The 20,677-nt window shown below is 36.1% G+C and overlaps 2 protein-coding genes across 2 annotated transcripts in view; both read left to right on the top strand.

The window, feature by feature from the left end:
- Positions 1–2,992, top strand: part of LOC140144312 (E3 ubiquitin-protein ligase rnf213-alpha-like) — a 30,259-nt gene extending 27,267 nt beyond the window's left edge. The window contains exons 23-26 of the mRNA XM_072166138.1: positions 553–675; positions 1,441–1,576; positions 2,058–2,382; positions 2,799–2,992. Of these exons, the coding sequence (XP_072022239.1) occupies positions 553–675; positions 1,441–1,576; positions 2,058–2,382; positions 2,799–2,992 (778 nt within the window). The remainder of the gene's footprint in view (positions 1–552; positions 676–1,440; positions 1,577–2,057; positions 2,383–2,798) is intronic.
- The window catches only part of LOC140144313 (E3 ubiquitin-protein ligase rnf213-alpha-like), a 44,982-nt gene continuing 27,217 nt past the window's right edge, over positions 2,913–20,677 (top strand). Inside the window, exons 1-19 of the mRNA XM_072166139.1 lie at positions 2,913–2,932; positions 4,118–4,203; positions 4,468–4,569; positions 6,303–6,455; positions 8,902–9,120; positions 9,507–9,664; positions 10,089–10,311; positions 10,923–11,093; positions 11,424–11,593; positions 12,013–12,144; positions 12,339–12,522; positions 13,304–13,380; positions 15,176–15,329; positions 15,589–15,782; positions 16,530–16,742; positions 16,955–17,075; positions 17,496–17,696; positions 19,142–19,278; positions 20,326–20,543. Of these exons, the coding sequence (XP_072022240.1) occupies positions 4,189–4,203; positions 4,468–4,569; positions 6,303–6,455; positions 8,902–9,120; positions 9,507–9,664; positions 10,089–10,311; positions 10,923–11,093; positions 11,424–11,593; positions 12,013–12,144; positions 12,339–12,522; positions 13,304–13,380; positions 15,176–15,329; positions 15,589–15,782; positions 16,530–16,742; positions 16,955–17,075; positions 17,496–17,696; positions 19,142–19,278; positions 20,326–20,543 (2,842 nt within the window). The 5' untranslated portion in view covers positions 2,913–2,932; positions 4,118–4,188. The remainder of the gene's footprint in view (positions 2,933–4,117; positions 4,204–4,467; positions 4,570–6,302; positions 6,456–8,901; positions 9,121–9,506; positions 9,665–10,088; positions 10,312–10,922; positions 11,094–11,423; positions 11,594–12,012; positions 12,145–12,338; positions 12,523–13,303; positions 13,381–15,175; positions 15,330–15,588; positions 15,783–16,529; positions 16,743–16,954; positions 17,076–17,495; positions 17,697–19,141; positions 19,279–20,325; positions 20,544–20,677) is intronic.

Below are 20,677 nucleotides of genomic sequence, written 5' to 3' on the forward strand. Positions count from 1 at the left end.
CTAGCAAAATATCACGAACGAATGGCCGAAGCAAATGTGTCCCCTAAATTTGTCATGTTTATGAACTTATGTAAAATCATCTTAAAAGGGCATTTCGTGATCCACAGCACCATCCCTCCACTTTTCTCAAAAAAAAAAAAGATTTTTTATACCACTGGAAACCTCTGGCTACATAATGTTTATGAATAAAATATTTCTTGCAGATTTAATTTAACAAAAATATGGTGAAATACGCCAGAACGAAATTACAACACATTGTCTATGGAGCAATGCAATACACATAATCATGCATAACTCGCACACGCAAAATCGGAATCAACTGAAATTCTGGGAATAAGCTTTTTTTGCGGATATCTAGTGAAAAATGTCATAAAAAATTGGATACCAAATACTCCTTTAAGTATGAGGTTCATATTATTATTCAATGATAGTGTTATTGTTGAATCTTACAATTTTACGGATACAACTGCGATGATTTTGATGTTGTATTTTGATTTTGTGTTACATAGTTTGAATCTTTGATAACTCTAGTTTATGACTGTATTTCATTAGAATGGATCGATTACAGGCAATAGCTAAAGTTCTCGGAATACCCGATGTCCAGGATCCAGACGACTCCTACAAGTTAACCGCGGATAATGTCATGAAAATTCTGGCCATCACCATGAGATTCAGGCAAGTTTTAGGTTTCACATAGCCTACATGCTTGAACGTCAATCCATTTTGAAATGCAAAGAGGTCATATATATTTGGAAACTGAACATTGGCGCATGATCGCCGAATGTCACAACAAGAGGGGGATGTTAAATACGTTTTTCAAAATGTAGCCCCAGTTGAAGCCATTTGATGCACAGCTTACCCATATTATTGGTTTTATAAATAGTGAGCGTCGCGCTTTTACGACGGATTCGGGTGTCTGGGGGTCGTTTTTGAGCATTTTGTATTGCCTATTGTCATTTTCCTGGACGTGAACTTGTAATATGCAATATTGACTACAACTACGGCCAACGTTTTTGGTGGGGTTCGCAGGGCCAAATGCCCGCAACTTTTCATGAATTAGATGTATATAATTGAAGAGCTTTGTTTCAAAACCTTATATCCACTTGCCCATTTTTGAGAACACATCAACAAATCATCAAAAAAATCACTGATATATGGGGGTTTGCAACAAAAGCAGTTTTTGGCGGGATGCTTGGGTAGGATGAGCATCCTGCCAAAACTGCTTTTGTTGAAAAACACCTTATATCAGTGATTATTTTGATGATTTTTGATGTGTTCTCAAAATTGGGCAAGTGGATGTAAGGGGTTTTGAAACAAAGCTCTTCAATTATGTCGGCAACGTTTGCCTCAAAAGCGTATAATTTGAACGAAACTGCATTTCGGACTTTCGTTATATCATACCTTAACTAAAGTTACACATTGCGCATTTCCAATTGACAGGTGTCATATACCAGTAGTGATCATGGGAGAAACTGGCTGCGGCAAAACTCGTTTGATCAGATTTATGTGTCAGCTTCTTGCTTCAAAGAAACCCAAGGATACTGAGGAAGAAATAAAGAACATGATTCTCATGAAGGTATTCCGCGACAATAAATATTATTATTATTATTATTATTATTATTATTATTATTATTATTTTATTATTATTATTATTATTATTATTATTATTATTATTATTATTATTATTATTATTATTATTATTATTATTATTATTATTATTATTATTTTTATTTTTATTTTTATTATTATTATTATTATTATTATTATTATTATTATCATTATTATTATTATTATTATTATTATTATTATTATTATTATTATCTTAGTTTAGCCACCACATCATGTAACTTGACAGAGGCAGTTGGCATGGCCGGCATAGTACTGGCAGTGATATATAACACTGCACTGAGAATGATAACCTATTATCCAGGCCTATGCCTTCCCCATGTGTGTCAAATTATCAGAAGTACTTTTTTCTTGATTGTAAAGACCAAACTTCAACATATTTTAATAAAACAAAAGATTGTAACAATTAGTATATTGATTGTATTGTAAAGATTCATGGCGGAACAACGGCGACAGATATAGCAGACAAAGTAAGAGAGGCTGAGGTTACAGCACGACGATACAAAGAACAGTATGATGTCGACACTGTCCTGTTCTTTGATGAGGCTAACACAACAGAGGCGATTGGCCTTATAAAGGAGATCATGTGTGATGGAAGAATTCAAGGACGTCCAATGAGTACACTTGGTAGTGGTGCTTTGAAATTAATCGCGTCGTGCAACCCATACAGGAGACATTCACCGCAAATGTTGCAACGCATGCAATCTACGGGTCTTGGCTATCATGTTCAGTCGAATGAAGTCAAAGAACGACTTGGTAATTATCAAATTATGAATTTTTATACGATCACAGGCAGAAGTGATCAGACCACGTCTTTTTCCTTGAATGTTTGGCCCCGACTCCTAACTATAAATGTTGGATTAGCCACCAGAATGGAGAGAAGAAATGTGGGTGAATTATCTTTCCTTGGCGTACATTAACCTTGTGATCATGAGTCCCTACCGCTGCAAAACCACGTCATGTGTAACATTTGATTCCAACATTCTTTGAATGATTTTATATTCGGCAATTAAGAATAGCAGGGATTGCGAGAAGGAGCAATTTTACAAGAAAAGGGTAAAAGAAGAAAAGATAATGAGTTAATAATTATTAGCTTCGAAAATAAAATATGTAATCTTGTCTAGTATTATCCTTCCATAAAATGATGCATATTCTTTTTAAAACAATCTCAGGATCAATACCGTTGCGAGAATTAGTGTATAGAGTCCACCCGCTTCCACCCAGTATGAGGCCATTGGTTTGGGATTTCGGGCATCTCAGCGCATCAGTAGAAAAGAAGTACATAAAACAAATAGTTGATGAATATGTGAGTAAATTTGCATTCATCTTCCAATATACTACTATTTCATTTATCTACAATCTATAGAAGGCAGGATGATATTAGAATACTTCATTTTCAGACTCTAACATGTAATTGGTACGTGTTAGTTGTTGATAAATTGACATGTTTCAATTATATAGATAGTTAATAGCATATACAGCAGTGAAATCGACTTGACTTTCAACAATTCGATATTGTGGAAAATGTAGGTTACGTGCTCAAAATGGCCATGTCAGCGTGTGTATTGTTTTCATTTCACAATGAATTAACGAAGAAGGCTTTGAACAAATGAAAATGTGTGTTCATTTGATACAGTGAAAGCAAAGGAAAGAGCAAAATATTGTCGATTGTCGTCCAGTTTTCTATGCTTTCCTATAAAAATGTTCTAGTTTGACCATTTTAATTCCCGAAAGCCTCTACAATGGAAATTCTAAATACGTCATGCACGCAGATGCGCACATCGTTATTTGGTGGTTATCGAGCAGTTCAACAATATATGCATTGGTCGTAAAAGATCATGGGAATTAACAAAATGTGAAGTGGTTTTTAAACTTTTAGTTTTAACTGTAGAGTCTGTAAAGTTTTAACTCTAGAAAAAGTGATGTAACGTGATTAATTACCTATAGACAAATCCAATTTCACACATTCATACACCTCAATGGCAGCCATAGCTGTGTCACCCTTAGGTCTATCCCACCTGAAATTTGAAATGACGTGGCCTTGGCGGGGATATTAAACTGCATTCTACACGTAGACAAAAGAATGATGAATGTTTACAACATAATACAACTCAACATCGAGTTTTAAACGGATTTAATCCACCCAATTGGGCAGTAACAACACCAGTTTGGTGCAGACGGGACCCAGTAACAGTAATGGCCACCATGGGAATTCTGACCATCACTTGGCTCGTTGGATTCGCCTATAGCCTGGATTGCAATTATATTACATTATGCAGAGTCCATGTACGTCTCCCTCGCACCTGTACGATGAGTGTCTTTGAGCGGTATTGCATTCAATATATGGCACACACAGACATGACAGGGATTTTTGAATGCAGCGTACTTATAGTGCTAAACTGTTTTCACCTATCGCTATGGTAATTATTCCTGTTACATCACTTCTTCTACGGTGAAGAGCAGTTGTGATTTATCTGTTTCCAATCAACAGGTGGAGTCGGAAAAATTTCGAGCGGACAAAAGAACACGATCACAACAGTTCTATGCAGTGCGCAGGAATTTATGAAACAGCAAAAGGTAAATCAATGGCATGTTGTGATGATTACCTGACGGTTAAAAACTTAAAAGATTTAAAAAATGATATTACCGCAAAATCCCTACCTATACTATATGTATGTAGTTATAAATTAGATACCAGAGATATACATGTTGTAGCACATGATTATTTTCACCTTAAATGACCTAGGTTTGATGTATAAAATATTATGAATGTTAGTTTATGTGGATATTTTATCATTTGACTATCGTAATATTTTGTTTCGCTATACAATTTCTTATCAGAACGAATGCAGTTTTGTAAGTCTTCGAGATGTAAAACGAGGATTAGATGTTCTTGTTTGGTTTCTTCAACATCAAGATATTTTGGGAATCACCGTTCCTGAGGTAGGCGCAGCAAATTTGCAAAAAATGTGTTAAAACGTTATAAGCGGGTCGTGGTCTTGGTTAAAATATTTTAATGACATTCAAACGTAGTGTTATTATAATGGTGTGACGTGTAGTCCCTGGTTAACCCAGGGCAAGGTTGCAAGGTCTTGCATGATGTCGAAGGTTCAAAACCAGAAAGTCTTAACTCACTTTTTTGCTTTGCCATTTTGATATGATATTTTGGGACCAAAATAATCATCAGCACTCACAGATTCTGCCAATCATAAAACTTTAACCCAATCAAACGTCATATTGCAGATAATGCACAATTCTACTTAGCCACATCTCAATATAGCCAATTGCAGTTAGCCAGAAAACCTCAACTCTGAGTTGAGGCTTTCTGACTCAATATGTTCAATTACTGAAATAAGTCTTTTTGGCCTGCACATTATTATAATTGCTATTTACATATTCCAAAGACAGTTTAACCTGGGCCACTTGGATATAACTTTGCCAACACGATGCACTGATTTATCAACTAAATTGATATTTTAATGGGGTATGAGCCAACAGACAGCCTCATCTCCAATTTTTCGTCATCGTACTGAGGGAATTTGCTATCAGAAGTAAAATATAACGACCGATATAGCGCCCAATATCTGATGGCATTGATGGTACATGTGTTCGGTGGATTGTAGTAGTGGGCTACCGTCGAATTTGCTCCTCTTTGAACGCAAATGTTCAGTGAACCGGTCGGTTAGCCTTCGTAACGTGTCACCAAAGGAGATCCACGGGATATAGACAACGTCCATGAACATAAATGTTTGCCTCGTAGAACATATCCGAAGTGTTATGATGCGATGCGCGATAGAAGTGGTTGGACATGATTGACGCGCGCTAGGGCAGACTTAGTTTTGTGATGTTATTTGGATAAACACAGTCGTTGATGAAGAATCCAATCATTCCAATGGTTCTGCTCTGAATGGACTACGTTCATGCTGGAGGGTGGCTAGATTCAAAGCGGAGGCAATTGTTGTGGGTCTGCTTGTAGCATAAGAAACTTAACACATTGCACAGTTTTTCAGTTCAGTAGGTTAGAGAAAGTAATCAAATGACCATTCACATTCAGTTATACACTCAGCACAGGATTGCTAACTATGCAGCCTTTCCGCCCAATGTCAGAACTACCATTTAGCTGCTATTTTTACGGAGGGTGTTCCTCACAGGGGCCGTTTGTATGCGAGTTGCTGTCAAAATCATTTGTAAATGATTCTCAACGCTAGACGGACATTATCCTTGAAAATTATAGAAATTTAGCACAATTTGGATATAACTTAAGAAAGTATTTGAATATTTTGATGCTTTTTTTGAGTGGGCACTTAAGTACCAGAAACTTAATGAGAAACTAGATAAGAAGAAATATTGATGATGAGGAAAACCAGAGTGTCTATTGAATTTGCCTCAGTTAAACTATAGTACGCCCAGTATTCTTGTGTGCGCTCGGCCGTATAATTTAGTATGCATATGCAATGAATAAGTTTGAAATGGCACAGGAAAGAGATTGATACTTTGTGGGTTATAAGGTGATGTTCTTGTGATAGCCATTGACATCACCAATCAATGACACGAGGACCTGGCGGTCACCTGCAAAAATACCTAAAATATCGTCAATGTATCTCTTAAATGGAAGGGATGGATTTTTATATGCCACACATTTTAAGAATTTAACGCACGTCACATTTTTTTATCAGAGCGACGAGGACTCGTTCGACGAACCAGTAGAAGGAATTATCAGTGAGCATGTAGAGCCTGAAGAAGAGCGAACTGAACATGCTGATAAGCATATTGAAACTGCAGACGCTTCTGCAGAAAGAGCCTTCCTATCACCAAGTCATGATTTCATGGTAAGTACATTAATGCTACTAATCACCATATGTGATACAATAAGGAGACACTATAGGAACACGGCGTGACTGTCTCATATCTAACCGTTTAGTGTTTGGTCGTCATAGCTGATGGCTCTACTTGGCAAGATGTCCCCGGGCATTAGAGTAAAACAGGGCCTTAGAAATGAAGACTTAATAATGCTGAAACAATCGATAATTTCAACGCAGTTTTCTGTAAAAAGTCACTCATTTCCATGGAATGGGGCACAATCAATATTTAGGAATCAATCATCAGTGGAGGAGTAGATTCTTGCAATAGCTTTTGAATGTCATCTTTTCATCATCATGATCATAGGGTTTTGTGTTTGAAAAAATTACCACTGAATAACACAGGTATTTATGCAACCTGGTCTCCAAATTAAACTGCCGTATATAGTCATATATATATAGTCGTATATGGCTCTAAACTGACTATACAGAACAGTTTAAGACGACTATAATGACGCCTTCTGTTGGTCAACATTAAGATTACTCCTTACTTTCTTGCTCTGTGGGGCCATTGGAAATCCATTAATTGCAAGTCCTCACTATTGGAGTTTCCAGCGTCAGCTCTACGGGTTTGCGGCCTTGATTTTTATGTTGATAGTGAGCCCCCAGCCCTTCAGAGCTTATAAAACATAAAACAAGGCCGCAAGCCCGTAGGGCTGTGTCCGGAAACTCCCATACAGAGGACTTGTAACTAATGGAGTTCCAATATACTGGTCTTCAGGGCAAGAAAACAAGGAGTAACCTCTAGTTATCAACATCATGTCACGTTTTTAAAGTCATCATCATCATCATCATCATCATCATCATCATCATCATCATCATCATCATCATCATCATCATCATCATCATCATCATCGTCATAATCATCATTAATACTAGTGCACCTGCAGCTGTAATGGCCCTGTAGCTATTAGGGCACCAGCTGCATGATATAGTGATACTGCTTGACCCCTGATGACCCTTTTTGACTTTATGACATGTTCCTGACATATGAATGATTCTTTTTACTATAACAAGTTTGAGCCCGATCAGACAAAGCTTGGAATGGAAGTTGAACCCTCCGTGATGACCTTTGACCTCAGTTGACCTCGATTTTCTTTCGTGCATATATTCCCCTCACAGCAAGGATTCCACCCACCAAGTTTGAGCCCGATCGGACAAAGTTTGAAACTTGATCCCTCCGTGATGACCTTTGACCTCGGTTGACCTCAATTTTATTTCGGGCATATACTCGCTTCGTATCAAGAATTATAAATATTTTGCTTCTTTGTTTCTTTTTGCCTTTTTTAGTTTCTTCTTTTTATCCCATAATTTCCCTTTTTTTTCAAGCCCTGTCCTGTATCGGGCGCTAATTGATAGTGTAAGTTTGATCGCATTTGTTTATGAGCGCTAATTGTTTTTAGTAAGCAACCTTGAACAATATTGTCTTTGTATTGAGCGCTATTGTTTTTTTACGGCCGATACCGCCACTCACCTTCTCCATACATCATGTAAAATTATACTTATCTAATTTTTAGTTTTTATATTTTATGGATTTAAAATGTGTTCAAACATTGCATACGCATTATAGTTAACCAATAACAACAGAGGGCTCTATTGCTTTTTAGATATCTTAAACTGTATAATGACAGACAGAGATAAAAAGATTTTATCGCGTCTGATGTCACTGTCAATTACGATCCTTGATTGGTTTACACAGGTTAATAGCGCGTAAAAGGAATGCCGATTTATCTGGTGCCGGTCGGAGAAAAGGAAGAGCAAAAAATGGCGAAAAATTACGTACTTTTACAAGACAAAAAGCAACTTTTCTAGGCATTGTTGACATGGTGCCTTCGCAAAAGAAAGTTTCCTACTATAAAGACCTAACTTTTGAGATGGCTTGTATGTTTGAAGGTGGAAAATTAACAAAAAGCCGGTCGGTTATACCGCCGCGTTCAGCAAGTCATCATCACGACACTTGTAAACAAACCGTGCTCGATTAATGCGCTAACTAATTATTTTCCCTATGACAAATTTTTATTGCAATTCGAGATGGTGTGTATTTTATTTTTATTTCTGGAAAGGAAATAATATGGAAAGCGTGCTGGAAACATGCATTAATTGTTAATGAGAAAGGAGTATTTAGTATGTATAGTAATGTCAGAGACATGTTATTGTAATATTCTGATATCTGGAATGATTTCGACACCAGTTCTATAGGTGCCCAAATACTCCTGTCGATTAGTGTATAAACATGCAAAATGTTTTTTATGTAAGTACGCATGGATTTATACTCAGTCAGTCGTGTCTGTAAATCCGATATCCTTCGAACTCTAAATCCTGCGTAAAAACCGGACGTACAAAACTGGTCGATTATGAAATCACTAATATCCAAGAGCTTTAAAATAAATCTATTTCATTTGTTTTTGTTTAAAAGGAAACATTAAGAAGCAGCATGTTGGGTACCATGCGTCATTATTTTGCTACTTCGCTGGCTGAAAGAACACCTCCTGCGACGCAACAGGATGTCCCTGGCTTGTCTCTTTTTTTATCCGAACCATCCGACTCCATCCGATGCAACATTTCGGGTGAAACACCTAAAGCATTGGAAACAGATGAAGAGATGGCAAGTTCTATGGAATGGATGTTGGAACAGGTAAGAGAAATCCGCAGTATTATATAACATTCCTGTTAATGTATGTTTCTGACATGCATAGAGCTTAAATATTTATTTCAACAACTCAAACAATTTATTTTTAAACGGACAATTCGTGATCCACCGATCCCTCCACTTTTTACAAAAATAAGTTTAGACTTTTATACCACTGGAAGCCTCTGGCTACACAATGTTTATGTACATAAAAAAATCTTGCAGATTAATTCGTTTAGCAAAAATATCGTCAAAGTTATATTTCGTTCAGGTATACCAGAACAAAATTGCAATACAGTGGTCTACGGAATCAACTGAAAAATGTCATTAAAAGAGGATTCTAGGATCAAGTAATATTCATTTAATCAAACTTAAACATGGTTTTATTTTAGATAACCCCAATGACTACCCTGACCAAAGCACTGCTTCTGGCACTGGGAGTTTGTTACCATGCCCGTTTACAAGAAGGAAGGGAAGGATTTCGTGAACTCATCGCAGGCATATTAAAGCTACCAGAAGGGGGTGACACGATGCTGGACGAAATTACAAGGTTTAATGGCATTTGGAGTTTTGTAAATATTGTTATTTATAAAACCCTTACAAAGACGTATCCAATACGGAAAGGAATTTAATTCCTGCAGTTTGGTTTGGAGACATTTACGAAACATTCTGGCACCTTTTCATGCCGACATAACAGTAACTCTTGTGAACATATTTGATTACTTAATGAAACCTAACGTAAGGGCACATGAACCAATTATCAACGCCCTCTGTTTTTCCTTCAGTAAATGGGCAGTTTACAAATCTTATAAACGAAGGGCGACAATTAATAGAAAGGGCATTACATGTTTAAAAAGAGCAAATTCCATCCCTTTATAATTGGAGACCTGAAGGAAAATATCTTAATATAAAATTATATGGAATGATTTCTATCTACGAATGGGTATCTTTATTATCCATCTTGTTTTTAACAGATGTCAAGATGCATTTCTCGAAGACTTGGATCTAGGTCCTAATATCGCTCGAAATGCTGCACTGAAAGAGAATGTCTTCATGATGGTTGTATGTATTGAGTTGCGGATACCTTTGTTTCTTGTTGGGAAACCTGGCAGCTCAAAATCACTAGCTAAGTCCATAGTGGCTAAAGCAATGCAAGGAGGCTACGCTACATCTGAACTCTACAGGAAATTGAAACAGGTAAACTAAAAACTGAAGTATTGAATATCTTACAGCATTTGACGAAGTAATGTGTCGTTGACATAAAGCCATATTGTAACATTTGCTGAGGAAGACGCCCTCAGTATTTTTCAAAATTCTGTTTTTTACACTATATTGTACTTTATTAAACTAACACACCCTGCAAAAATCAAGACTAAGGGTGCTGTAGTTTTGTCAAATCCGAGATTTTGAATAAAACGCAGGAACCGTCGATTAGTTATTACGATGCAATTATTAGTCGAACGCATATGCGATGTTTATAACACAGTACGTACATGGCGTGCAGGACTGTGGTACACACATCAAAGGATGGTGCCGTAGTACAACCGACTGAGTGACAAGCATTGGCGACATCGGCGCTGGTAGTAAATTTCAATTTTCATTGCTTTACCTTAGTTGTTCGGCTCAAAATTTATGGAAATGTTACAATATGGCTTTAATTAACATTGTTATAGCGTTAAAGCGTGTAGTGAAACTATTTGTTTACATCTCGATCATTAGTTACAAAGGCGACAGAGGGACGATAAAAGAGCTCCGAATACATATTTAAGTTGTACTTGATATTGATTTTTTTTTTCATTTTCATGAAGGTACATATGAGATCCTGCCAGTGTAGTCCTCTATCAACATCCTCGGATATCAAGGCGGTGTTTGATCTCTGCGTGAAGTTCCAGAAAGACAAAGATATTAATCGCTTTGTATCTGTAGCAGTTCTTGACGAAGTTGGTCTTGCTGAAGACTCTCCCAAAATGCCCCTGAAGGTAAAAATTTCAATGCCCGCCCGTGACCTCAGAAAATGCCCGCCCGTAACCTCAGACAAAAGTGTGCTTTTGTAATATTATGTCTGGGGTTATCGTCATCTTTTATTTTGTCGTTCATGTCGTTAATTGATCTTATACGGAACTACTTTAGCATTTGATTTCAAATTATATTATTTGTATCATAATTATCACTCACTAGTATGCTAGAATTTAGGGTCTGTGAACATCACATGATGTTAACTATGAACACGAATAATAATAATTTTAAGACACGTTAATTCTTACGTCATCATGTCTAATTCTTATATTATTTTCTGCTACTTTGAAAAGACATTGCACCCATTATTAGAGACCAGTTCTTTAGATGATGACGAAGACAAGTCAAAGAAAATAGCATTTATCGGTCTATCCAATTGGTCCCTGGATCCTGCCAAGATGAATCGTGGTATAATGGTGTCGAGGGAAGATCTTACCGAGGCAGATCTCATTGAGACGGCAAGGTTAGTTTTTGTGGCATAATATTTTATGATCTTCCAGTTGTTTACAACAAGTGGCTAAAGAAGACCTGTAGATGCAGGTCGCAAGCTACCACAACTCTGCAAATAGTAAGTCTTGTGACTGTTGTTTTAAATATATACTACTGTACTATAATATTTTTAATTCTATCATTGTTAAGTACATAATGCCACATAAACAAACCAGAGTAACTTTTAAGAAATTCTAAAAGTATTAGTATTAATTTATGTTCTAACCCAAATCACACAGACGCTGCATTTTCGTCTGATTGAATACACAACGCGATACAGTGAGGCATGTGAAGAAATACAGAGTGTATGTAATTTGAGTGAGATAATTATGTCCTGCTCTAGGTTTGTTTACACTGCGCACAGTCATTCACTATTGCTTTTTAATTTCATAGGGGTATCTGTTCAGATGAAGAAGTTTTGAAGCAAATAGACCCCATAATACCATGTCTGGCTAGGGCATATCAAGAGATATGCAGAAGTCAGAATCGACAGAAGGATTTCTTTGGTTTACGAGACTATTACAGGTGAGAACTCGTATAATGATAGTGATTAACTTAATAATAAGTATAAAAATACATAATGATGATGATGATAATGTTAATTGTTATGTTAAACTCTTAAAAATAATACCAGCAAATGATCGAACAATAGTCGAAGAATGTTTCTACCATTTAGTGTGGTAGAGAAATGTAAGTGATTTTCTTTTCAATCATTTTAGTCTCGTCAAGATGATCTGCACATTTGTGAAGAAAACTGGAAAATGCCCAAGCGTTAAGGAGTTGGAACACAGTGTAAAAAGGAACTTTGGTGGTCTCGTGAAGGATGATGATTCAGGTGAAATCGACCCTATTGACCCAATGGACGTGTTTGAGCACCATATTAGACGTACAAGACTGGAAGAGGTAAAAGTGTTGAAACCTGTTATAATGTCTTTATTTTGTCTGCATTTAAATTTTGAAGCTAATTAATGTATGTACATGTACAGTGGTTTCCTTTTGGCATGGGGGATGGGGTGTTGGAAACAAATTATTGAAGTATAGTGAATCCAAAACCTTTTGGTGACAGAATAAGTTGTACAAATGGAAAACTATTGCCATATTGAAGCTAAAATCATATGGTAAAAATGGTGTAAAGGTGAAAAAAAAATGTCCCCTTTTAAATCTAAAATTGCCCAACTATGAGGTTAATTGGTCAGAAACCCACATACAAGCGTCAATATTGGAGATGGTATGATTGTATGAACCGTCTACCCTTATAACCTCCCTCCCAGGATTTACGCATGCGAAAGAGTATCCCGGTAGCTATTTAGATCAGCAGACTTTATGCTAATTTTGACACCGGTGACAATTAACTGTTCCAATCCTAGTTATTGTTTAATTTTATTTTAAGTTCGTTCACATTATTTTTATCACTTAACTGTGTGACAAACGAAGGGACTTTTTGATTTGCATTTTATAATTATGGCTATTGTCTGTAGTATGAGCATGATGAGTGTAGGTCAAGAGGCCTATAGCACACGATGTAGGAGAATATTGAATAATAATTACGGTACGGTGGAGTAGTGATTTTCTGGATTCCTCATAGAGTTACATTATGTACAAGTGTTCGGTCATATATGTTTGTATTTTTTTGCATTGTAAGCGTATTTTCTGTTTTTGTCATTGTTTTTTTTCTTCAAAATAGAGTGAGGGCGACTTCCCAGACTGTTCAGTAACTGGACTTTTAAAAGCGAGTATGCTGGGAGAACCTAAACTTACAGGGTATGCATAAGACTTTCGTTACGTTTCTGAAAGCCACAAAAAGCTACAACCTGAATGTCTTACGAAAATTTGCGTGATTAATTGAAATTTATATGTTCGAGTTGAAAGAAATATTGCACTCAGCCTGGCAAATATTTCCTGACATGTAATTTGTAATTCGTTTTAATAATAGTGAGAGAAATACTGCAGGAGATCATTAACATTTATTAGACACAGATACCATGTTGCGTCATATCCAGTCTCGAACCAAAATCGAATTCATAAAACAGTTATAGCAGTCAATATTATTTCCTCATACATAGACTGCTCCTCTGGTTGGTTAAAATGTGAGTGGACGCGGCGAATCAGCCGTAAACTCGGCAAATTGTATTCTGAGTTAAAGTGTAAAATGTATGTGAAGGTCGTATTCATAGGTGTATCAATTCGTTGCGACAAGTATCTTATCAAACGTTGTTTAAATCAATCAATAATATTACTGCTGAAGAGGATAATAAGCTTCTACCTATTTCTATAGAATAGTTCTTGTCTTTGTTTGCTTTGGCTAAATCCTGTTCAAGTGGTAGATAACAAAGCATTGTATTTTGTCTAGGTATGTATAATCAACAATGAACAATGAGAGGATATTTCTGAACCTCGTTGACTTGGGGCTGATTTGAAATGACCGCCAATTATGACTGTTGGATATTTATTACCAGAAATGTAGAAAAAGAGACACATGTAGAACCGATAAAAAATACAATTTTGTCGAAGGAACAGAGTTCAACAAATCATAACCCCGCTTTTGGATATCGTTTGAAGTTAAATGATATACCATTTTAAAGCTTATGGTATATATTTTCTAAACAAGAAATAAAACAAAATTGACCGGGGCCAACTTTACGGCTGATTCGCCGCGTCCAGTCACAAATATGTAAGCTGTTTGATCAAATAAGATTATAGCCTGGATTAGGTTAAGCTTACATACTAAGATCTGGGCCTAGGCTATGAATTATAATCGCACGAATATATCCCATCCAGCACTGCTTGTGTAAAGCAGTGCTGGACCACTGATCTTGGCTACCCTCTTTAAATATGTCTGAAAAAAAAAATCCAATTCAAATAAATTATTTTTTATCCACGCACTCAACCTTTTTGTAGAAGTGTTGGAAAATGTTTTTATGTAGAATTATATTCATTTTAAAGCAAAGTTGAACACTGATGGCGCTATTTATCTTTAATCTTGTTAGCATCTTTATGACGGGTAGACACTTGTATAATGGCATTCAACAAACATTATAAAAATGAGTAATATATAGGAAAGACATTTTTAAACTACTTTTTATCGTGAGATGAAACGAATAACTCATATTATTGGGCTAAATTAACTAAAAATAGCGCCCTCAACTTGCACACAAATCGTAATAAAGATTACCACAAAAAAGCAGAAAAAGATTAACAATTTCACAATGAAAAGAAAATCTAAGTTAAAGATACAAATATAATATATATATATATATGTGTGTATAATAGCGTGATAGCTGTTGGTATTGTTAATGTCTAGAATTGAAAATTATGTATGCAATGTTTTATTACAAACATTAATAAATGATCACATCAAACAAGTGTAGAATTTGAAAAGGGTCAATATCATTTGATCAAGGATTTCTCTGACAAGTCTTATGCTTCCCAGTGTCAAAGACATTTTAATAATGTTTTAGCCAATCAGCCCATGGTTTATGGTAAACATATTGAATGGCAATCAACTATTACTAATGTAAAATAATTAAAAAAATAATTATTCATTTTTATTTTTCAGAGCTAATCGTGACACATGTAGTGATAGTCGCTATCTGTTGATATTGACCGAGAATTACTCTGCATTACCATTATTGCAACAAGACCTACTCACTCCTGATAACACGGTCGTCATCTTTGGTAGTAGTTTCCCTAATGACCAGGAGTACGCTCAGGTAAGTTGTCACAATTGGAGACTCATACAGTCTCGAAACACTCTCTTTCATCTTTTTTCATAAGCTTTCGATAGGATGTTTTGCTCACTCTTTCTCTACCCACCCCTCCCCTCTCTCCGCCCCCTCGCTCCCCGCTCCCCCCTCTTTCTTCCCTTTCTCTCGTTACCTTCTTTCGCCCTTCTACTCCATGTTATTTGTACTTATTTTACATACATACACTTGCTAAGTTAAGTTGAAATGTAAATGTCTGATTTTGCAGATTTGTCGAGATATTAACCGGATCAAGATTTGTATGGAAACAGGGCACACAGTGGTACTGTTGAATTTAGAAAACCTGTACGGTAGTCTTTACGATGCACTGAATCAGTATTACGCTTACTTCAAGGACAAACGATACGTAGCATTGGGTCTTGGAACGCACAAAGTCAAATGCCAAGTCCATCAAGACTTCAGGTATTCTTCTTCTGGGTTTTGAAATCAAAATTGTCATCTTTAACTTTGCGCAATTACTTTTAATGAAAAGAAAAGCCATCATTTTAGTGTGCTACACACATTGGAGAGGAATGTACAAAGCTTTAATACTATCAGTATTGTAAAATGTAGTTCTACAGTGTAAAATAAGCGTTTTTAATATTATTATACGTTCCACAACTGTTTGGAGTAACCTTTATTTTTTGTGCAGCTATTGTTATCAAATTATTGACGTGCTTACCGATTCCACACTATATATTTAGGAAGGGATCAATAATATTTACATGTAATTCCATTACCTATTTCGGACAATGATGGTCGAGATCCGATGTTCTTTAACCTTTTTTCCAACGATCAAATAATGTATTACGGAATCTATTATTATACGTCGCAGTGCGACTTAATATCTTGTAAGATTTGATTGACAAAAGAGCTCCAAATGACATGACATATTGCAAACATTATGCAAATCTTCTTGAATTGTCTTGTCGTAATTAACCCGCTCACAGTTAAAAATGCCTATTATATTATAATTTAACCATATCATATTATATTTTCATCTACGCGTAAAATATTCTGGGTCTCTTATGAGTGATATTTTCTTACCTGTTGATTATACAGTTTATTTTTTTGCTGTAATCCATTATTCCTTTGGGATCTCTCAGCAAATCATAGCATGTAAAATGGTCGAACCTTTCATGCATATATGTTTTCTTTTATATCGCACAGGTTGATAGTTATTGCTGACAAGAAGGTGGTTTATAGCCGATTCCCGACCCCACTTATCAATCGGCTTGAGAAGCACTTTCTAGCCACCAGCACATTGCTTTCGGCAGCTGAACAAGAAATTGTACAAGATCTTCAGACCAATTTTATTCAGAGGTTTTCCAAGATCACACCAGAGCCAGGATCTGTGATCACACTACCTCTTGATAATGACGGGTTTGTTTTGTATAATATTCTGGTTAAGGCTATAATAATTAGTAGTAGTAAAATTTTTTAACTATTTCAATATTTATTCATCACAATGATCATCATTATCTTGGTATTGAAGATCATTGTCTTTTTACTTTTTATAACAATGTTCTTAACAAATATCATGAGTACAAGTCATTTAATGTCCCCTTTAACAATTATGAATTTGTATAATGTAGCAACAAGTATGACGTCACAGATGCGTTTGTTGGGTATCATAACGATGTGGTGGCATCACTAGTGTTTCACTCCCGAAGAAGTCTACGGAGGAAGGAAGGAGAGGATGGCTGGGAAGATGAGGTACGTGTTATGTCACAACAGTAGGATGCATCCAACTTGTTTTCATGCATATATGTAGTTCTAGATAGTACCAGTAAAGGATATAACTTGTTTTCTTTAAAACAAAACTTGCTATTTTAAGGCCAAGAAAATAAGTGTTTGTTTGTCTAACGCCAACCACACCTTTGTTACACCGCTGACTACGGTATAGGCCATTATATTCAGGTTACTAATATACAGAGTTCCCTCTTATTGAGTATTTAATTATATACGTACATGCTCAAGTAGTATTATATGTTAATCTTATCACACGATTGTGTTCTTTTGTCTTCTGTCCTTTTAAATGGTACGGAAGTAACTGAGGACCATGCGGTTCTTTTTCGAAAAATAAGAATATATTTAAATTTGATGTAATTACGTAAAATGACGTGTTGTGCTCAGGTCCAAAGACGCGTAAAGGAACTATTACTTCAGTGTGCTACGCCAGAGGCTATACTAAGATTACCACATTCCGAATTAGCGGCGGAATATAGAGTTTTACACGACACATACTTCAAAGAACAGAAGCACGAAAGCCTTCTTCAGTACCTTCGTTTCGAGCTACGAAAGGCCAGGAATATAAAGGCAGACCTTCTTGTTCAGGTATGATACAATTGACATGATTATTTTTTCATACGCTAAAGCGACACATGATAATGATATGCCGAAGTAACCAATTTTAGACTGATGACCTTATACGTCAAGTGTCTGGTTTGACGACTGAGAAAACTATGTGGAAAAAACGACTGCGTACTTGTGTCCAAATTGACCATTTGGCCCAGTTGGTTGTTTTTAGAACTTCAGAGCGTGATCTTATTACAACGGTACATTACACGTGAGAATACTAGTACGTCTGAATCGTCCCTGCGAAGCATAACACTAATATGCCCTGTGTAGACGAGTGATAGAGTCAGTCTAAACCAATTTGCCTTTTTTTAGAATTACCTCAAATTATCGTCACGCGTTCACGTACCACGTAAATGTATTAAAAACAAGGGCACATACTACTCCCCATTCCAGAAAAATACAGCACTATTTTTTTGGGATTAAAAAAATATTACCAAGTTCTGCCAAATGAAACATAGCTCAATCCTTATCATTCTTTTAGTCCTAACTGGAGATAACAGAAAAAGTTCACTATTTTACTGATTTTTTGAAAAAAGAGCCAAAAACATGCATTTTCGGCATGTTTTTTGACAATCGAGTCACAAATATCACAGACTTGGAACAAGTATTCAAAATCTAGAGTATATGCCAAAAGTTTGCTCTAATTTTCACTTTTTGTGTTACTTTATTTAAATGGTTATAAGAATGAAACATGTCTTTTCTAAAATTTAGAATGCATTAACTGAAATTAGTCTTAGTACAAGTCTTTGGGCTTGATTGTCACTACATACGAAAAATACCCTAAAAACGCATGGTTTTGGGCTTTATTTCCAAAAATTGGCTGAATATTAAAATTTGACTTTTATTGCTAGTTAGGACTAACTAAAGGATTAGGATTTAGCTACGTTTCATTTGGCGAAACAGGATAATATTTTTTATTCAAAAAATAGTTCTGTATTTTTCTGGAATAGGGAGTACATGTAGTTCTAAACTTTATGTATTAGTTAAGATTTCATTTAAATCTGGTCAACCAGACATACCTATTTTGGACGGACGAACCGAAGTTGCGACTGAAACCTTCAGTCTAAAGCTGGTTTGTGATGCAAATAACCTTGAGTACCGGACACTTCTGTCATCTATACCGGAAGTGTCGGGTACTCAAGGTCATTTGCATCACAACCCAGCTGAAGACTGAACGTTTCAGTCGCAACGTCGGTTCGTCCGGCCGTCAAAAAAGGTATGTCTGGTTAACAAGATTTAAATTAAATCTAAATTTCTTAAATTTTGATGCATATCTTTTTTTCTTGTAAATTTGGACTGAAAGTTACACTCAATTCCATTTTTATTCACATTGCAGGTATTAAACAGATTCTTGAAACAAGAAATTTAAAAAATACAGTCAAAAGTTTCATTTTTTTTTTCTGTTTATATCTTTTATGAAGGTTACAACTCACTCGACATTGTTGGTTCTGGAGGACCAACCAAAACTTGCAGACCGATTGGGCTTTCATAGAGATTGTTTGCGGTACATGTACTTGAAGAGCTTTCAGACGCAACAGCAGTGCCGTGAAGAAATCAGGTATTATTTTTTACCATTGCTATTAACTACAATTATAGTAAAAAGGATACTAGCAATGACAAAAGAGTTGTACTAGTGCTACCCCAGAGACCCTAAAAAGTCACAAATCTGATGTCCAGCATGCATCTCGGTGCTAGGTTGCCATCCTGGAGAAAGTGAACTTATTCTGATATCTGTAATAATAATAATAATAATAATAATAATAATAATAATAATAATAATAATAATAATAATAATAATAATAAAACGGCATTTATCCACGCTTTCTAAATACTCAGATTCCTCTAAGCGCGCCACGGGTCGATATGCTGCCAAGCCCCAAAGGGCAGCGCAAGTTGACCTCACTGCTGAGTGTAACAGACAACAGGCCCGGGCTGATCCCCTGCTCTTTACGAAAAAGGCCTGCAACTTTCACATGTCCAGATATTGCTCTTCTGGTACATGGGACCACCATTTTACGTGACTCTCCGAACCACGGCATGCCCTGCACCCACTGTGGTGTCTGCACGTTTAGGGCCACAATGAGTGGGATAGAGGATAAATGAGAAAGCTCATGATCTTACAACCTTCCTATAGCCTAGCACACCAAACTACATGACCACTCTCTACCTCTAGGCTAATACTGTAGCCTTCTACAGGGTAGACTGAGGATGACCACCATTTCCCTTCTCCTCTGTTCATCCGCCAGTGCACTGCCGTTGACTTTGGAGGTGCGCTTTGTGCTAATCCACCAGGGGAAATCCGTGAAGAATCTGTGTTGGATTACATATTTTTCAGGGATTTTTCAGCCAATCACGGATTGTTGTCTCCAAGTATTATTTTGTAAAACGCAATATATATGTATATATTATGTATAATAAAAAATAATATTAAAGATACGCTGAATGAGAGAGATAGCAAAGAGAGGAGCGGAGAGAGAGCATTTCAATAAACCATACAGATGTAATATTTTCACAGGGCCATTTGGTGAGGAATATAAATGTAAGAAATAATTATCTTCTTTAGAAAGAATAAATTTAAATGATTCATGGTAATATAAATTTTCAGACGATTCTTCAACGAACACCAAGATAAAGAACGACTGTTGCTTGTCCAATGCGAAGATGGAAATCGAAACAGCCAGTTGATTGCCTGCGCGTCATACTGTATTCTTGATGAGAAACAACAAGTTGAGCACGTGGCAGCATGTGCACCACAGAAACCCGCATATGTCGTCTTCATTATTAATTTGGCACGCATGAGTAGTGGCTTCGCAACATCTCCAGGTATCAAGTTATTCCAGTTATTCTGAATCATTGTTTTATCATCAATTTTTTTTGGTAATGTAATATTTAACACTAGCATGAGTTTCATTACCTTTCAGCATTGTCATTAAGATTTTGCCAATTCTAAACTGATG

The sequence above is a fragment of the Amphiura filiformis genome, unplaced genomic scaffold, assembly GCF_039555335.1.
Source record: "Amphiura filiformis unplaced genomic scaffold, Afil_fr2py scaffold_49, whole genome shotgun sequence".
NCBI lineage: Eukaryota > Metazoa > Echinodermata > Ophiuroidea > Amphilepidida > Amphiuridae > Amphiura > Amphiura filiformis.